Below are 14,021 nucleotides of genomic sequence, written 5' to 3'. Positions count from 1 at the left end.
AGAAATCTTGGTGTTAAAATAGACAGACTTATGAAGAAGTTAGCTATTTTTGAAAATGTTAGATGTCTGCTCATGTTCTTTATATTAAATTACCAGCACAATTAAATACTATTTCTCATTACTTGATATAGCTTAAAAGTAATCTGAGGCAAGGTCTTTAAAAGTCATTCCAAACTATTCATTACTATCCACTACTTTCACAAACACTAGAAAAGCTGGATACTGTAAATTAAAGACATCAAGTCTGTTCTTGAAACATGGACAGTATTTCCAGTCTCATCTGCAAAGCGAAATAAAAAGAGCTCTAATTTTCTCTCAGGTTGTTATTTCACTTCTCTTTACACATACAGGATGCTTTGCCTACCTTTAAAGCATTTTCTCCACTGTTACAGTCTTGTAATAATTTTCAATTTTTATACGTCTACATGAGTCTTCATATTGAGGAGTTGTTTTAATGAAGTTAATGTATATGTAATCAATTTCTTTCATTTTTCTCTACAGTGTATGTTTTGAGATGTTTACCTTTGCAATTTTTCCAATTAATGAAAAATAGAATTAAAAGTTAATTCAATATAACATAACAGATTCCCTCCCCCATGAAAAAATATTTGTGAAATATTGTCCATGTCCATTACTCATAATATAAACTTATAGATGAACTTTTACCTCAACACAGGTTTTCATCCCTGAGGCAGCAGCATAGTGCAAAGGTGTATTTTTTTTGTTATCAACAGCATCAATGGCTGCTCGTTCATATTGTCCCTCATCCAGCTTTGCTCCCTTCCACTTCAGGATCATCTGCAGACAGTCAGCTCTTCTGCAGTCGTCCTCTGAGGGTCGTGTCAGGCGAGGATGAAGAGCTCCCTCTGAGATCATGATCTGAGGTCCCATACACAGTAAGTGCATTGATGTCTCATTGTGCACATTCCTTTTATTTGGGTTTCCATCTCGAACAAAAAGGAAAGTTCTGCAACAGGGGAAAGAAATTGAAGGAAAATAATTAGCTCACAATTCCATTAATTTCCTTGAAGTGAGAATGGTGGATTATGACAAGTCTTCTTGCAAAGATTTTGATCACCCATGCTAGTGACAAATGATCTTTAACAGAGAAATACCACTGGACAGCTCTGCTCCATTTCTCTTAGGAGTCAAGAGTCAAGATCTGGATGAATTATTGAAATATCACTAAGTACCATATACAATTACTTTGTCAGGATATGAGAAAGTTTATTCTACAATTCTGTGTTGCATTATGATAAATGTTTTAAAGGCACAAGATTGATGAAATAGCTGCTTTATTTCTTCTTCTCTGAACTGAATAGTAGTGAATTTGGTAGTTTGCAAATAGATTATGACAGAGCAATTTGTTAAAATTCACTCTCCTTTGCCATATCTTTAGTCAGGTTTAAATGCAGCACTTACTACTTCTTAAAATATTATAAACACTATTCCTGCCAGCACTGCATGCATTGAGGAATGACTATTGACTTTTTCAATATGGAAGTACAACATAATGCAAACTCTCCCCTATATAGGTGACAGAAGCTGGCAAGAATTTCAGTGTTCTCTTGAATACTTTAGAGCCAGTTCAGAGTGGACAATATTACCACAAATCAAATCACCTTAGGAATGAAAGGGGAAGAACAGGCTGATTCTTAGAATCACAACAATCTCTGAATCCTAACAACACCTGGCACAATACAGCTCCTTTGCTGCTTCTTGCCAGCAAGTATTATAGAAATTACAATCCAGATCTGAAAGGGAAGAACTGAGACAAATCACACAAGGCCTGTGCATCCAAACATGCCTTAGCCTTTTGAGGTATACTAATATATTTTTTTAAGGGAGAGTAAATGGTAGGCAATGACAGAGAGGAAAGATCACCTCTTTGAAGGATTGGGGTCAGAGAGACAGCAATGGTAAAAGAGCTCTGTGTGAAGGGAGGAATAACAGCTATTGTTCCCTCAGGTTCCCAGAGAGGTAATACCAAGCTCAATCTGAAGCATGGCACATGCATTCAAGAGGTCACTGCAAAAATGCCTGCACTGTTCCCATAAACCTTCTCACACACAAAGCCCACAGAAGTCACTGTGTGTCTCCTCTCCAGGCTGGTCCCCGACTCCAAACAGTTTGCAAATACAAAAAAACCCAGTTATTCTGAAACCCCATTAAGTTAGTGCAGGGGACCAGATTCCACCCTCCCTGACCACACCCCTAAGACTAATAAAAACCAGTTTCAACCACTTTCAGGCAGCTCAGCCACCTGAAAGCAGGTGCTGCCTACATAAAAAATCAGACAATATTACTCCTTGTGAACAGTGATGAGAAGAACTTGATAAAACTTATCCAATTTGACAAAAAAAAAAAGTTATTTACCTCAGTTATTGCCTTATGTTATAGGTACAAGTCTAAATGCCATCTCCTCTTTCTGTTGTCCCTGCAGACATACCACCTTTTTCTCTCTCAGAGTTCACCCATGCTTTGTTCAGGACAAAGAATAATACTGAAAAAACTATTTTATTAGTAATGGAAGAGGCTATACAGGGTATGTAGGAATTTTCCTTTCAGATATTATTGAAAATAGTCTGGACAAGTATTTCAGTAGAAAAAACTAGGCACAGATGATCTGGTCCTGCAATGGAAGAACATCTTGACAGCTGTTTGGTCAGTTGGATTTCTGTCCTTTCTTCCTCCTGAAAATCTCGGAGTGGTTTGAATTTAAAAGAAAGCTTATTATTAAAACACCATTCTTTTAAATATATGTCAACAAAGTATTCAGAGGAAAACACCAAACAGTCTCCTCTATGTTGCCCTATTTTGACAGCAAAAGTGTTACTTAGAGAAATCTCTCCTTCATTCCATGATAGCTGACATGATAAATGCATTTGTTAGGAAACATGAATACGCCAATCTTGAGATTAAAGATCTTGTCAAAAAAAGTAACAGCACATTTTCTTTCCTTGAGGTTTTTTGTTTGTTTTCAGAGGGAAGGGATTAAGCTAGACAGGCAAAATGCTTCAGAGCAAATTACATGACATGGTAAGACTAACCAGTATCAAACACTATCCAAAGTGCATTTGTTTGTTTGAATTAGCTTTACAGGGTATTAAACTAGAGACAGAAAGAAAGGAGGGGAAGGAAGGTGGGAAAGTCAAAGACAAAGAGAGAAATGGGAAGGAGAGAGAGAAGAAGATGGGGACAAGAAGATAGATTCTATAGAGGCACTTGGATATGATCATTTCAGCATAAGGGGAAGTCAAGCCAATCCTGAAGAGCCCAGCCAAACCCATGACTTAAAGTTCAGAAATGACTAGTATTCAAAAATGGGCAAATAATACATTTTACATCCACAGATTCATTACTCAACAAGGCTCCATTTTTAACAGTGGTATTTGGTGCATAAGACTTTCACAGAGCAGTGCTGTAGATCCCTGCAATTTGGCTCACAACTTCACAGGCATGAGAAGCTAAATTTTGCCTGGAAATGTACTGAAAGAGTGAAAATATGCATTGCCTATGGGAAATATCACTTAACCACAAGGCAGACAGACTTTACTCTAGTTGCAGTTTCCAGATTTTGCTGCAATCTGTAGCACTTTGCAGAATCCAAACTTGAGGTGACAAAAGTATCATAAAAGTGTTGAAAAAGTGACAAAAAGGAAAGGGCTGTAACACTCACACCTACTACTATCTGTATTTGCAAAAAACCAGCAAGAAACTCGAGATCACAAGGCTGGGAACTTCAATAATAAACAACTGGGACATGTCCTCACTTTGGGAAACTAACAACACAACTATTTCTTCAGGTTTGGATAAAATCTTTGATGTTTGGGGCATGAAACCCACCATATTTACAGTTCATTTCTCTCTCTAAACAAATGCTATATATATTTCAGCTATATATAGATACACATTGCTGGAACAAGATGATCTTTAAGGTCTCTTACAATCCAAACCATTATGTGATTCTATGCTCTATTTGTATGCATAAAAAAACATACAAAAATATACTCAAGTGTAGAAAAATAAAAATTAAAAACCGGTGTAAAATGAAATTATAAAACTAGTTGGAGGCCAAAGCTGGAGGCTAAAGCATGTCTGAATATGCTCAAAGACAGTGAAAGTAACAATTTTGGAAAGCAAAACACTGACATATACTGTATAAAGTACACAGTCCTTTAAAGTACAGCTTGCTAAACAAAGTTACACTGCAAACTCCAGTGCAGGCATGAACCTAAAGCTCACAGCTTTAAGAGAAATATTAGTATTAACAGAAGAATTTTAAGAGCATTAAGAAAAGTATGGGTAAGCCATGAGTTACAAAAACATATAGAAGAGCCAAGTCATGTTATCCAGTAACTGAAACTCATTTGCAATGAACTAATTCCTGTAATTATTGAATCATTCAGCTTTCAACACAGTAGGTCAATACTGATGCATTCAACCTTGAATAACTATGATTATTTCACTAAAAGTACTTTTCTCCCAAATATACTGAAGAAAACAACCACAGTGTACCAGTAATCACTTGAATAAATCTTTTGGTCATTACTGTTTTAAATAATTTTGGGAAGAGTACTGGTTTTTACCTGATGTTGAAAGCCACATTCAGTAAATATAATTATTGTTATTCATTATACAGTGCTAGAAAGTTATTTATTAGTACTTCAAAGTTCTTCTCTGTTCCACTAACATTCTGAAGCATTTCTCACATTAATCCTTGTATTTGTTATACTGCAGGCCAAAGAAAAATTATGCTTTATTTATGGTTCCTACGACTATTAGGAGGAACAGTAGCACCAAAATAAAGACTAAACAATTCCTAATGCAAAAATGTATCAATTACTTCTGTAAGTTTCTTGTAACCAGAACACTATTGTTTTTATTTATGAGTTACTCAAGTTTAGCATTCCCTTAGACAGTCAGGAATACTGTTTCCAAGATCCCATGTCTCTTCTGGCTTTTATTTCAATATTCTGAGTGGGATTTCAAAAGAAATAGAGGTGAATGCCAAATCAGAAGTGGCTTCCACTGAAGCTGGCTGCTTACCAGCAGCTTTGTGACAGTCCTTGTAAAGCAAAATCTGTGTGATTTGCATCTCTGTCTCTGGCCCTTTCTTATATACATCTCTTGATGGCTAGAACTAATTCCAGGTGCCATCCTTCCAGCCTTGTCTCCAAATCCTTCCTTTGAACACAGATTTTTTTCTGAGACCATCCAGTCTGAATTCTCTTCCCACATAACTGTTGACTTTTATATTGGTCTCAAACAAATGTGAGATGAAATAACAAACATGAAATTACCAACAAGTGTTCTCATTGTCACCTTTTAAACACACAGATTTGTATTTCTGCACAGGACAACTATCTTTGTTTGTTTGTAAATGACCTGGCAGTGTATGCTATCTAGTGTTGATATTATTTACATAGCAATAATGAAGAAATTACACAGTGAATACTATCAAGCTTTGCATCATTTGTATTTCTTAAAAACCATAACTGTATTACAGAAATTATCTCATCTTTATCTCTCCCACCATAAAAATATTTTCAGTTTGTATGTCACTTTAATGACACTAATTATTTTCCTTACATGTCCCAATGATGTAACTTTATTACATTAAATAGAAAAAAAAAAGTGTGAATTTAAAAAAATCAAATAATCCATGATCTGTACCTTGGCCAAAAAGGAAAGCTGTGTCTATATACAATGACACTGAGTATTTTGCTTGGATTTTGCAATTAGATATAAAAATTAATGAGTTATTTCTGAAATATTTGAGCCAACAGATCTCTCTGGTAAGGAAGGCACATGTGCCTCTAACCCCAGGGTGAAGTGAAGCCATTTGACACAATGATTCAGTATTTACCAATCAACTCAGCAGTCACAAACTCTACCTGGCAACAAAATTAGTTGAAATAAAGATGTGGACATTCTGGTTGGCAAGGACCAAAGCTGTACTCCTCTATAAACCAAAGAAAATTTTACTTCGCCTGTGGTAAAATGTTCACAACGGCTCTAAGGAGAACAGACAAGACAGAATAAGAAACCTTTGAGTGCACTGCATTAATAGGTCTCATTTCACCAATCACTAACAAAGCAGTCTTACTCTACAATGTGTGATTTCCACCAAGGAAAGTAAAATTAGAACAGTTTCCTCTGGGTGCAAAAAAACCCTAACAGCAAGAAGAAGCAATAACACACTCAAGAGTGGCAGCTGTAGCTGGAGAGCAAAGGCAGTGCTGTGAGCAACAAACTCACAAGCATCATGTCTCTTTAACCTACTAAGGTTAAAATAATTGAAGTCAGACAGAAAAGAGTCAGCCTTAAGACCTAAAAACACAGCAGCTGACTTGCTTTTGATCTTTGTTTGTAGGTCAGACTGTGATTAGAATAAAGTCTACTTTCTGTTTTGCATTTTGTGAGCAGGTCATGAGGAACACCAGGGAAGATACCTTGGGAGGCCACACACGTCTGCTCAGTGAGAACAGCTCATAACTGAGATTTTCAGCTTTAGGGAAAGGAAAACAACAGTCAGTCAGATAAAGATCTGAGTTTTTCAGCCTGCCTAACTGTACTTTAGAAGACACTGCCCAAGTGGGTGGCAGCCTTTGAGGAACAAAGCAAATGCTACTGTTGCTACTTCACATCTGCGGCTGCTCCTCTAAGTGTCTCCTCTGGTTTTTTCTGTCTTTGGCAGATTTCTCCAGGATTTAGTCACAGCAAAAACTTGATCACTTTTAAAGGCTTCCTATTCATACTTTGTACATCATCTTGACTTCTTTTTAGACTGACTATGATGAAAATGACCTTATAAATTACTATTTTCTACCACCCAGTCAGATGCTCTGCTACTGAAATCAGGGGCACTTCAATTCACTTGGTCCTCCTGCTTCTTAATAAACATGCCCACAAAGCCCTGTGAGATCATATTCTTAATTTATTATTCTCCTTCATCTAATCGAGAGGTCCCTTCAGTATTTCATATTCCAATGAATTTGAAAGGGGACCAAGACTCACAACAACACAAAATGACTGATCTAAAAAGGACTTTACAGAACTAATTCAGCAGCTGAGTGCAACGACAACAAAGCAATTTGAGAAACATCTATGCTTCCACTTGGACAGATCCAAACACTGCACAGGTCAGTCACCCCACACTACCAAAGCAAAACATTTAACACTACACCACAAGCAGTATTGCCCACAAGAAGCATTCATGTCTCATATTGTAAAATCATCAAAGTTTTCAATTTACAACTTTGCAGGTGCTTACTATTCAGTTTTACATATTTAGTATTAACAGAGGATGAGATTCATCTTCTCAGCTCTGGTGACCTACAGTGCAGACAGCTGATCCAATTCTCTTAAATTCCCTTTGAATCAATAGGAAGAAACAGGCACTGCTGGCACACCCTTAATTTAAAACACTTTATGGTCACCTTCACAATACATGAATTGTGCTGTTGCCTTCGCTAATTATTCTGACTAGATTTATTACCTATGACTATATTGACTATAAAGGAGACCTAGTATGAATAATTCCAGTGGAGACATACTTTTCTGAATAAAATTAATTTCAACAGAAGTATGTTTGAAATAGCTATCTGTATAATTGTTGATAAATAAAACAAGCTTGCTTTCTGTTGCTCAAAGTGAATGATCTGGACAATGACATTCTAATAAATTATTCAGATGAAGTAGTGTATCATACACTTTAAGTTATTAAACCAGAACAGAATTATTTTGTTATGTGGAAGAAAGCAAATATAGTTGGATGGTTTTCTTTTGTATTAAAATTAGAAGACAAAACATAAAAAAATTACTTTTAGGACAGTAGCTTAGGCCACTATTATGCCTTCATGATTTTTCTTCCAAATGAGCTTTAAATTGGAAAACACCAAGCACATGTAATAATTCAAAGAATTACCATGAGAAACAAAAAAAAAAAAAAAAGGGAGGAAAAAAAAGAGTCCTCCAGTTGCTTTCTGAACCACCAACTTGAAAACATCCATACACTCAATACAAATTTCCTTACACTGGGATCCTGTAGTTTTGGTTAATAACCCCACATTTTCCCCATTTGCCCTTATTGGACAAAGAGCTCCTATGAACCTTATTAGTTTTCTTTTCCTCACATTTATATCAGAAGTACTGTTAGGAAAGCAATTTACAAAGGAACACTAGACTTATTGCAAAGCACTGAATAGATGTTCAGAAATTTAATAAAAAATATGAATTTTAGCACCTTTATGAAGATTTCAGCACGAGTCATTTAGGTCTATTTGCATCTCAAAGTTTAAATATTTACAGAACTTCTGTCTGTCAAAACGGTGAAGTAGCCTCTTTTTGATTTCCATCTCCAGAAAAAACAATATAAAAAATTCAGAGCAGCGTCAACCTTATCACAAAACAAGCAACTACAGCACTTCTCTAAAGCCAGATGACCTGCAAAGAACAGGGTTTTCATCAATACTTTTCCTTAATATATATTTTTGCAGCATAAAAATCCTCTAATAACTGCTAAACTTCAGGGAAATCTTGTTCTGAAAAACAGTCTACACACATGTCCCTCAAAACTATCCAAAATTAATTTTCAACATGACTGCAAATGGATGAAAAGCCAACAAAACCTGGCACGGGAAGAAACATTCCTGAATGTGCTGTGACAAATGCAGCGTTCCCTTTGGGGTCAAAAAGTTTTCTGGCAAATTCACCCTCCATAACATGCTGGAATTATCAACATACTTTTTTTGACTGCATTACAATTGCTTGGTCCAGTCTTTACTGAAACCTCTTTAACAGGCAGAACAGAAGGGAATTGTAGCTGAAATTGCAAGGGATGCATAGCCTAGAGGAAACCACCACTATTTTCATGTTCTGTCATTCTTCTGAAGCGAAATTTACTTCCCAAATTATAGTAATGAAACAAGAGATATTGCCTATGAACATATCCCAGGCACATTTACCAATGTTTCTCTCTGACTGACCTAGCTATGCCTTCATTGCCAGAGCTGCTTTACCATCATTACTGAATGGCAGACATCAAGAATGTTAAGAGAAGTGGGTTTGGGTTTGATTTTTTTTTCTTCAGTTTCAGCAATCACCTCAATTTCCAGAATCTCTGTAAGAAGAAAGTCCTGTTTTTCTTGTTCTAGGAAAAAATCAGCTTTGTGCTGTCCTGTCTCCCCAGAGTTCCATGTTTCTGTCATCTCCTCCTCCCCGCTCTTCAGGCCAGGACCAGCAGCAACTGCTACAACAATCCACTTTTGGCTTGAATACCCACAAAGTGCTCAGATATAGCACTATGAAACACACAATGAGGAAAATCTGTCACTGATCCAAAAAGCTTCCCAGCAAAGCTGCAAAACTGAAAGTCACACCACATATATTGCAAAATGACAGTTTATCTAAAGGGTTTTTTTTCCTTTCAACGTCAAGCAAGTCCTCGTGATTTCCAGTCACTCCATCTCAAGCAGCCTCTGGAAAGTCTGTTCTCTTGTCATAGCTCAGAGTGCTTCACCAGCAGCCAGACTCCAGTGAGTAACTTTCCACATTGAAAGCAATTCTTTCAAACTAAGTAGTCAGATGGTCTAAAACATGTCTTGGGCAAAAAAGAAAAACAAAAAGCCTGAGGGCATTGGATGTACTTGATCATCTGAAGACTGCCTTTTTTAAAGAAAACATGTTTCCAGTGTGCTTTGTCTGTAATGTTTTTATACACATTTAGAGAGTGAAATTTAAACTACCTTCTTAAATATGAATCTTCTGCCAAGATCTTAATTCATTGGGAAACATGATAAATGTTCGTAGTGGGATGAGACCAGTGTGGATGCTGTATAAAGCTCTCAGAATTCCTGTGTGGGGTGCTTCATGAACTGCCCCAGTGTGGGTAACTCCACAGGGCACAGTCCTTCAAAACACACAGCAGCAGTGTGGGTCCCCACAGGGTCACAGGTCCTGCCAGAAACCCTGCATCTCTGTGGGCTGCTCTCCACAGGCTGTGCAGCTCCTGCCAGGAGCCTGATCCAGCATGGACTCTCCATGGGCTCCAGGCATACCCAGGGCACACCCACCTGTTCTGCTGTGGGGTCCTCCAGGAGCTGTGGGTGCCTCTCTGCTCCCCATGGATGTCCAGGGGCTGTGGGTGCCCCTCTGCTCCCCATGGATGTCCAGGGGCTGTGGGAGGCCATCCAGCCCCAGCACAGCCTGCACCATGGGCTGCAGGGCAATCTCTGCTCCAGGGCCTGGAGCACCTCCTGCCCCTCCTTCTCTGCCCTGGGCTCTCTGCAGAGCTGTTTCCCTCACATTTTTTTCACTCCTCTCTCATAGAAGCTGTGCAGCATTTTTCATCCTTTCCTAAGTATGCAGAGGTACCACCAGCATGACCCCAGTCTCAGCTTTGGCCAGTGGTGGGGCAGGTCTGGAGCTGGCAGACACCAGCTGTGCCTGGTGTGTGGCACCCTGATCTCTTCTCGCAGATGCCATCCCTGCAGCCCCCTGCTACCAAAACCCTGCCCCATGAACCCAGTACAATGCCCCTCTGCCACCTCCTCTGACAGGTGCCACAGCTAGGGGCTCAGGGTTATCCTGTGCCAGACTTGGGGCTCCTCTCTGCTGATGAGCTTACTGGCCTGAGATCAAGTTTTAGAAAATTCTTGTTTGAGTTAATTAGCTATGGTCAGCAATTTTTGGTTTATAAACATTAAATGCTATGTTAAAACAAACTGGTATGTCAGATAAACATTATTCAGGGCTGCAGACCAAGTTATACATTAATGGAATGTTGACTATGTTTTGGTTTATATTTCAACATTCCTAGTATACTAAAGTTTCCTATGATACTCATTAAAATGATCAAGAAATGATCTTAGCATTTTAACAAAATCTTGCTGGATCTTGTGAAAAGAAGTTAACAGCAAATTTTTAAATTTTTACATCTTGATCCTGTTTCTGGTCTGTAAATATTGGATGAAAAGTGCAGCAGCCAGATGACTCAGATACTTGCTGCATAATAACTGAGCAGCTCAAAATCATTGAGAAATTTTTGTTGGCTTAAGTTTCTGCCAGTAGACTTCATGCTGGATTAAATCAAGTTTGTGCAGGTTGGCAGTTTTGCTTTGTGACCCTTTCACCTCTTCTCCAGTTTCTTGGTTCTTTCCTTCTGAGATGACTGCAGCAGGATGTCCCCAAGTCCCTTTCACTGCAAACCTGGTGCTTTCACTATGCCTTTGGCCAGTGACACCACCCTCAGCACTGCCAGATAGGATATTTCTAAACTTCCCAAAATATCTCTCTCAATGCATTCTGTAATGCAAAAGGTGTACCAACAACTGCATCACACTACTCTATTTTGAGAAAATCTCACACAGTAAACTGTAAACACGTCAGTTCATATCCACCCACAATAATACTATTGCCTGTAATGAAAAATTGAATTATATGGTGCACATGCAAGTAAATGCTACAGCTTGTAGTTAGTGGTGCTACAGATTCCCCAATATTTAAAATGTTTTATGAAGAGATAAACATAAAATATTATACTACTACGGACATCTCATAATTGTAAATTTCTCTCAAAATACAAAGAAATTAAAATTAATTTATATTTAGGCACTCAACTTTATCAGTAAATCAAAGCACTCCTTTTAAAAATCAGCTCATTTAACCCCTGCCATATCTAGGACTTTCTGCATCAAAAAGAAGCAGCTTAACTCCAAAGCACTTGTGCCCTTTCTGCTATCAACTTAGCAAATAGACACACAGTAAGGCTTATATTTATTCACTTTTACTACTTTATTTAGATAAAAAGGCCCCATTTATGTGCAGCACATCTTAAACAGAAGCCCTTAGAAAGACATCAGGAAAGTTAATAGTAAAAAAGCTTCAGTAAATTATTCCTCACAAGTACTACAATTCTAACAGTCTGGGTTTTCAGAACCAGATTCCAGCAGATAAAGGCACCCACCCTATGTTTAAAGACAGAAAATGTATTACTAACCCTTGATTCAAACAAGGCAAAAGAATTAGTCTTTTGATCGTTGGTTTATAATGTGTGAAAAAAAAAGTTCTCCTGTGAGACTTAGATGTTGAAGGGCCTATGTAGCTAGTAGCAAAATGGCATTTCTAAATGACTTTAAAAAAATACAAAGCAGTTATTTGAGATTCCATCATAATGATGCAATGATTAACTAATGCACTGCTCAGAAGTCAGTAATTATGACTATTTCTTTTCATATGTGCAATTCCATGTGTCCTTGCTGTCTCAATGAGACTATAATTTCTTAAGAGCTATTTTCTTGAGAGAAATCTGAAAATCTCAGAGGAAACAAATAATATGGAAAGTGTAAGTAAAAACTGGACACTATTTTAAATTCATTTTAGTTAACTCTTTTCTATAATTCAAGAATAGGAATGGGGGGGAAAATCAACAAAAAAGTTTCAGTGATGAAATGAAAACAAATTAAAAATAGAAATACAGAATACATAGGGAGAAGAGAAAAATAATTAGCCAAAATTTAGGTAAATTTTAAATTATAAAATAAAAATCTGATTAGATGAATCTAAAACACTGAGGAAAAATTTATGATGAGAGGCCAGAAAGCTAGTAAAGTTACATGATACAAGGTACAAAACAAACCTTATGAATACCACAGGACCATTTAGACATAAACACAAAAATGAAAATAATATTTCTAATAACACAGTTGAGTATTTCTTTCTGTTCTGTTTCCTAATATGAAGAAGAGGATATTTATGAAATTCTCTCTAATAGTGCTTACTGAAGAAGAGGTTTAGCAATGTCTGCCTGGTACTACCTTCACAAAATACTAGATGAGAATAGCTTGTGTCTGCAATGTCTGGACAGGGGTAAGATGGTAATCTTTAATTGATCTTAGAGCACTGAAAAAAATACAAAAGAATGGAAATGGCTAATATTAGGGATTGTTGTCCACGTTGACTGCAGCAACAATAAACTTACTCATTGTCAAGATATTAATGTTCACTGTTATTATCCAACTCAAAAAATAAAAGCTGTCTGAATAATGCAAGAATAAGTATATATTGTACCATCTAGAAATAGTTACAATCAGTGTAATATCCACAAAGCTTTGCAAACAGATTATTTAAAGACAGGAAAACACATCAAGAATGGTGGAACAGTCACCATTTTCAAAGAACGATTATATAGGAGTCCTAAGGAAACAAGCTAAAACTGCCCAAGACGAATTTTACAAAGAAAGGAACAGACACTGAAACAAAATTAAAGACTGTTTATCAGCCTGTGATTATAGACTAATTTGAATGTTTTCTATTACTACTAGAACTTGTTACAAATTCTGTCTGTGCAACACACACATGCACATATATGTGTACACCTATGCACACACACCAGGAGTTTGTAACCTGGCTGACACTCTTGCATTTTCAGGTCAGTTTTTCACAGCCAAGCCAAATTTCAAAGGCTGCTTACCCCAGGATACGATTCATCCCATGCCTAGCAGCATAATGGAGTGGAGTATTGTGCTGGTACGTTTCTCCATAAGAAGTATTTGGGTCAAGAGTTTCTTTGAGTTGAGGGTTGCTCTCATAGATTTGGCAGGCCAAGTTTTCATCTCCATTTATAAGAGCTTTGCGGAATTTGGTGGTTGTATTTCCCATGTTGCTGTCCTAGCTATCAATGGCACTTCCTTTCCCCTTCATCCACTTGTTGTACGGTTCTGTAACATGCTTCACAACCTAAAAAACACAAAAAACATTCCAGTTATTCTGTAAAATACTTTTTCCTAGATGAAAAGAAAGAATGTAGAGCACTGTAAATAGGCAGGTCAAGAAGAAGTGCATAGGGTCTCTACTTCTCCTCATGAATGGCTGAAGTCTTTCTAGGTAATACACACTAATTCCCAATTCTTCCAGATAATTTCCTTGATAAATTGTGGATATCTTCACTACCTACACTCTTTAAACCTATGGCTAATATTGACCTGTATTAGGAGACTGGCATGAACACTGAATTTCCA

General features: G+C 37.3%; 1 protein-coding gene across 5 annotated transcripts in view; it reads right to left on the bottom strand.

The window, feature by feature from the left end:
* Nucleotides 1–14,021, bottom strand: part of ANKIB1 (ankyrin repeat and IBR domain containing 1) — an 87,975-nt gene that overhangs the window by 41,993 nt on the left and 31,961 nt on the right. For all 5 annotated transcript variants that reach the window (XM_074535948.1, XM_074535970.1, XM_074535965.1 and 2 more), the window contains exons 2-3: nt 13,475–13,740; nt 667–967 (exon numbers count right to left, since the gene is read on the bottom strand). In XM_074535948.1, coding sequence (XP_074392049.1) covers nt 667–967; nt 13,475–13,662 — 489 coding nt within the window. In that variant the 5' untranslated portion in view covers nt 13,663–13,740. The remainder of the gene's footprint in view (nt 1–666; nt 968–13,474; nt 13,741–14,021) is intronic.

The sequence above is a fragment of the Zonotrichia albicollis genome, chromosome 1, assembly GCF_047830755.1.
Source record: "Zonotrichia albicollis isolate bZonAlb1 chromosome 1, bZonAlb1.hap1, whole genome shotgun sequence".
Taxonomy (NCBI): domain Eukaryota; kingdom Metazoa; phylum Chordata; class Aves; order Passeriformes; family Passerellidae; genus Zonotrichia; species Zonotrichia albicollis.
This window is presented reverse-complemented; position numbering and strand designations above follow the sequence as displayed.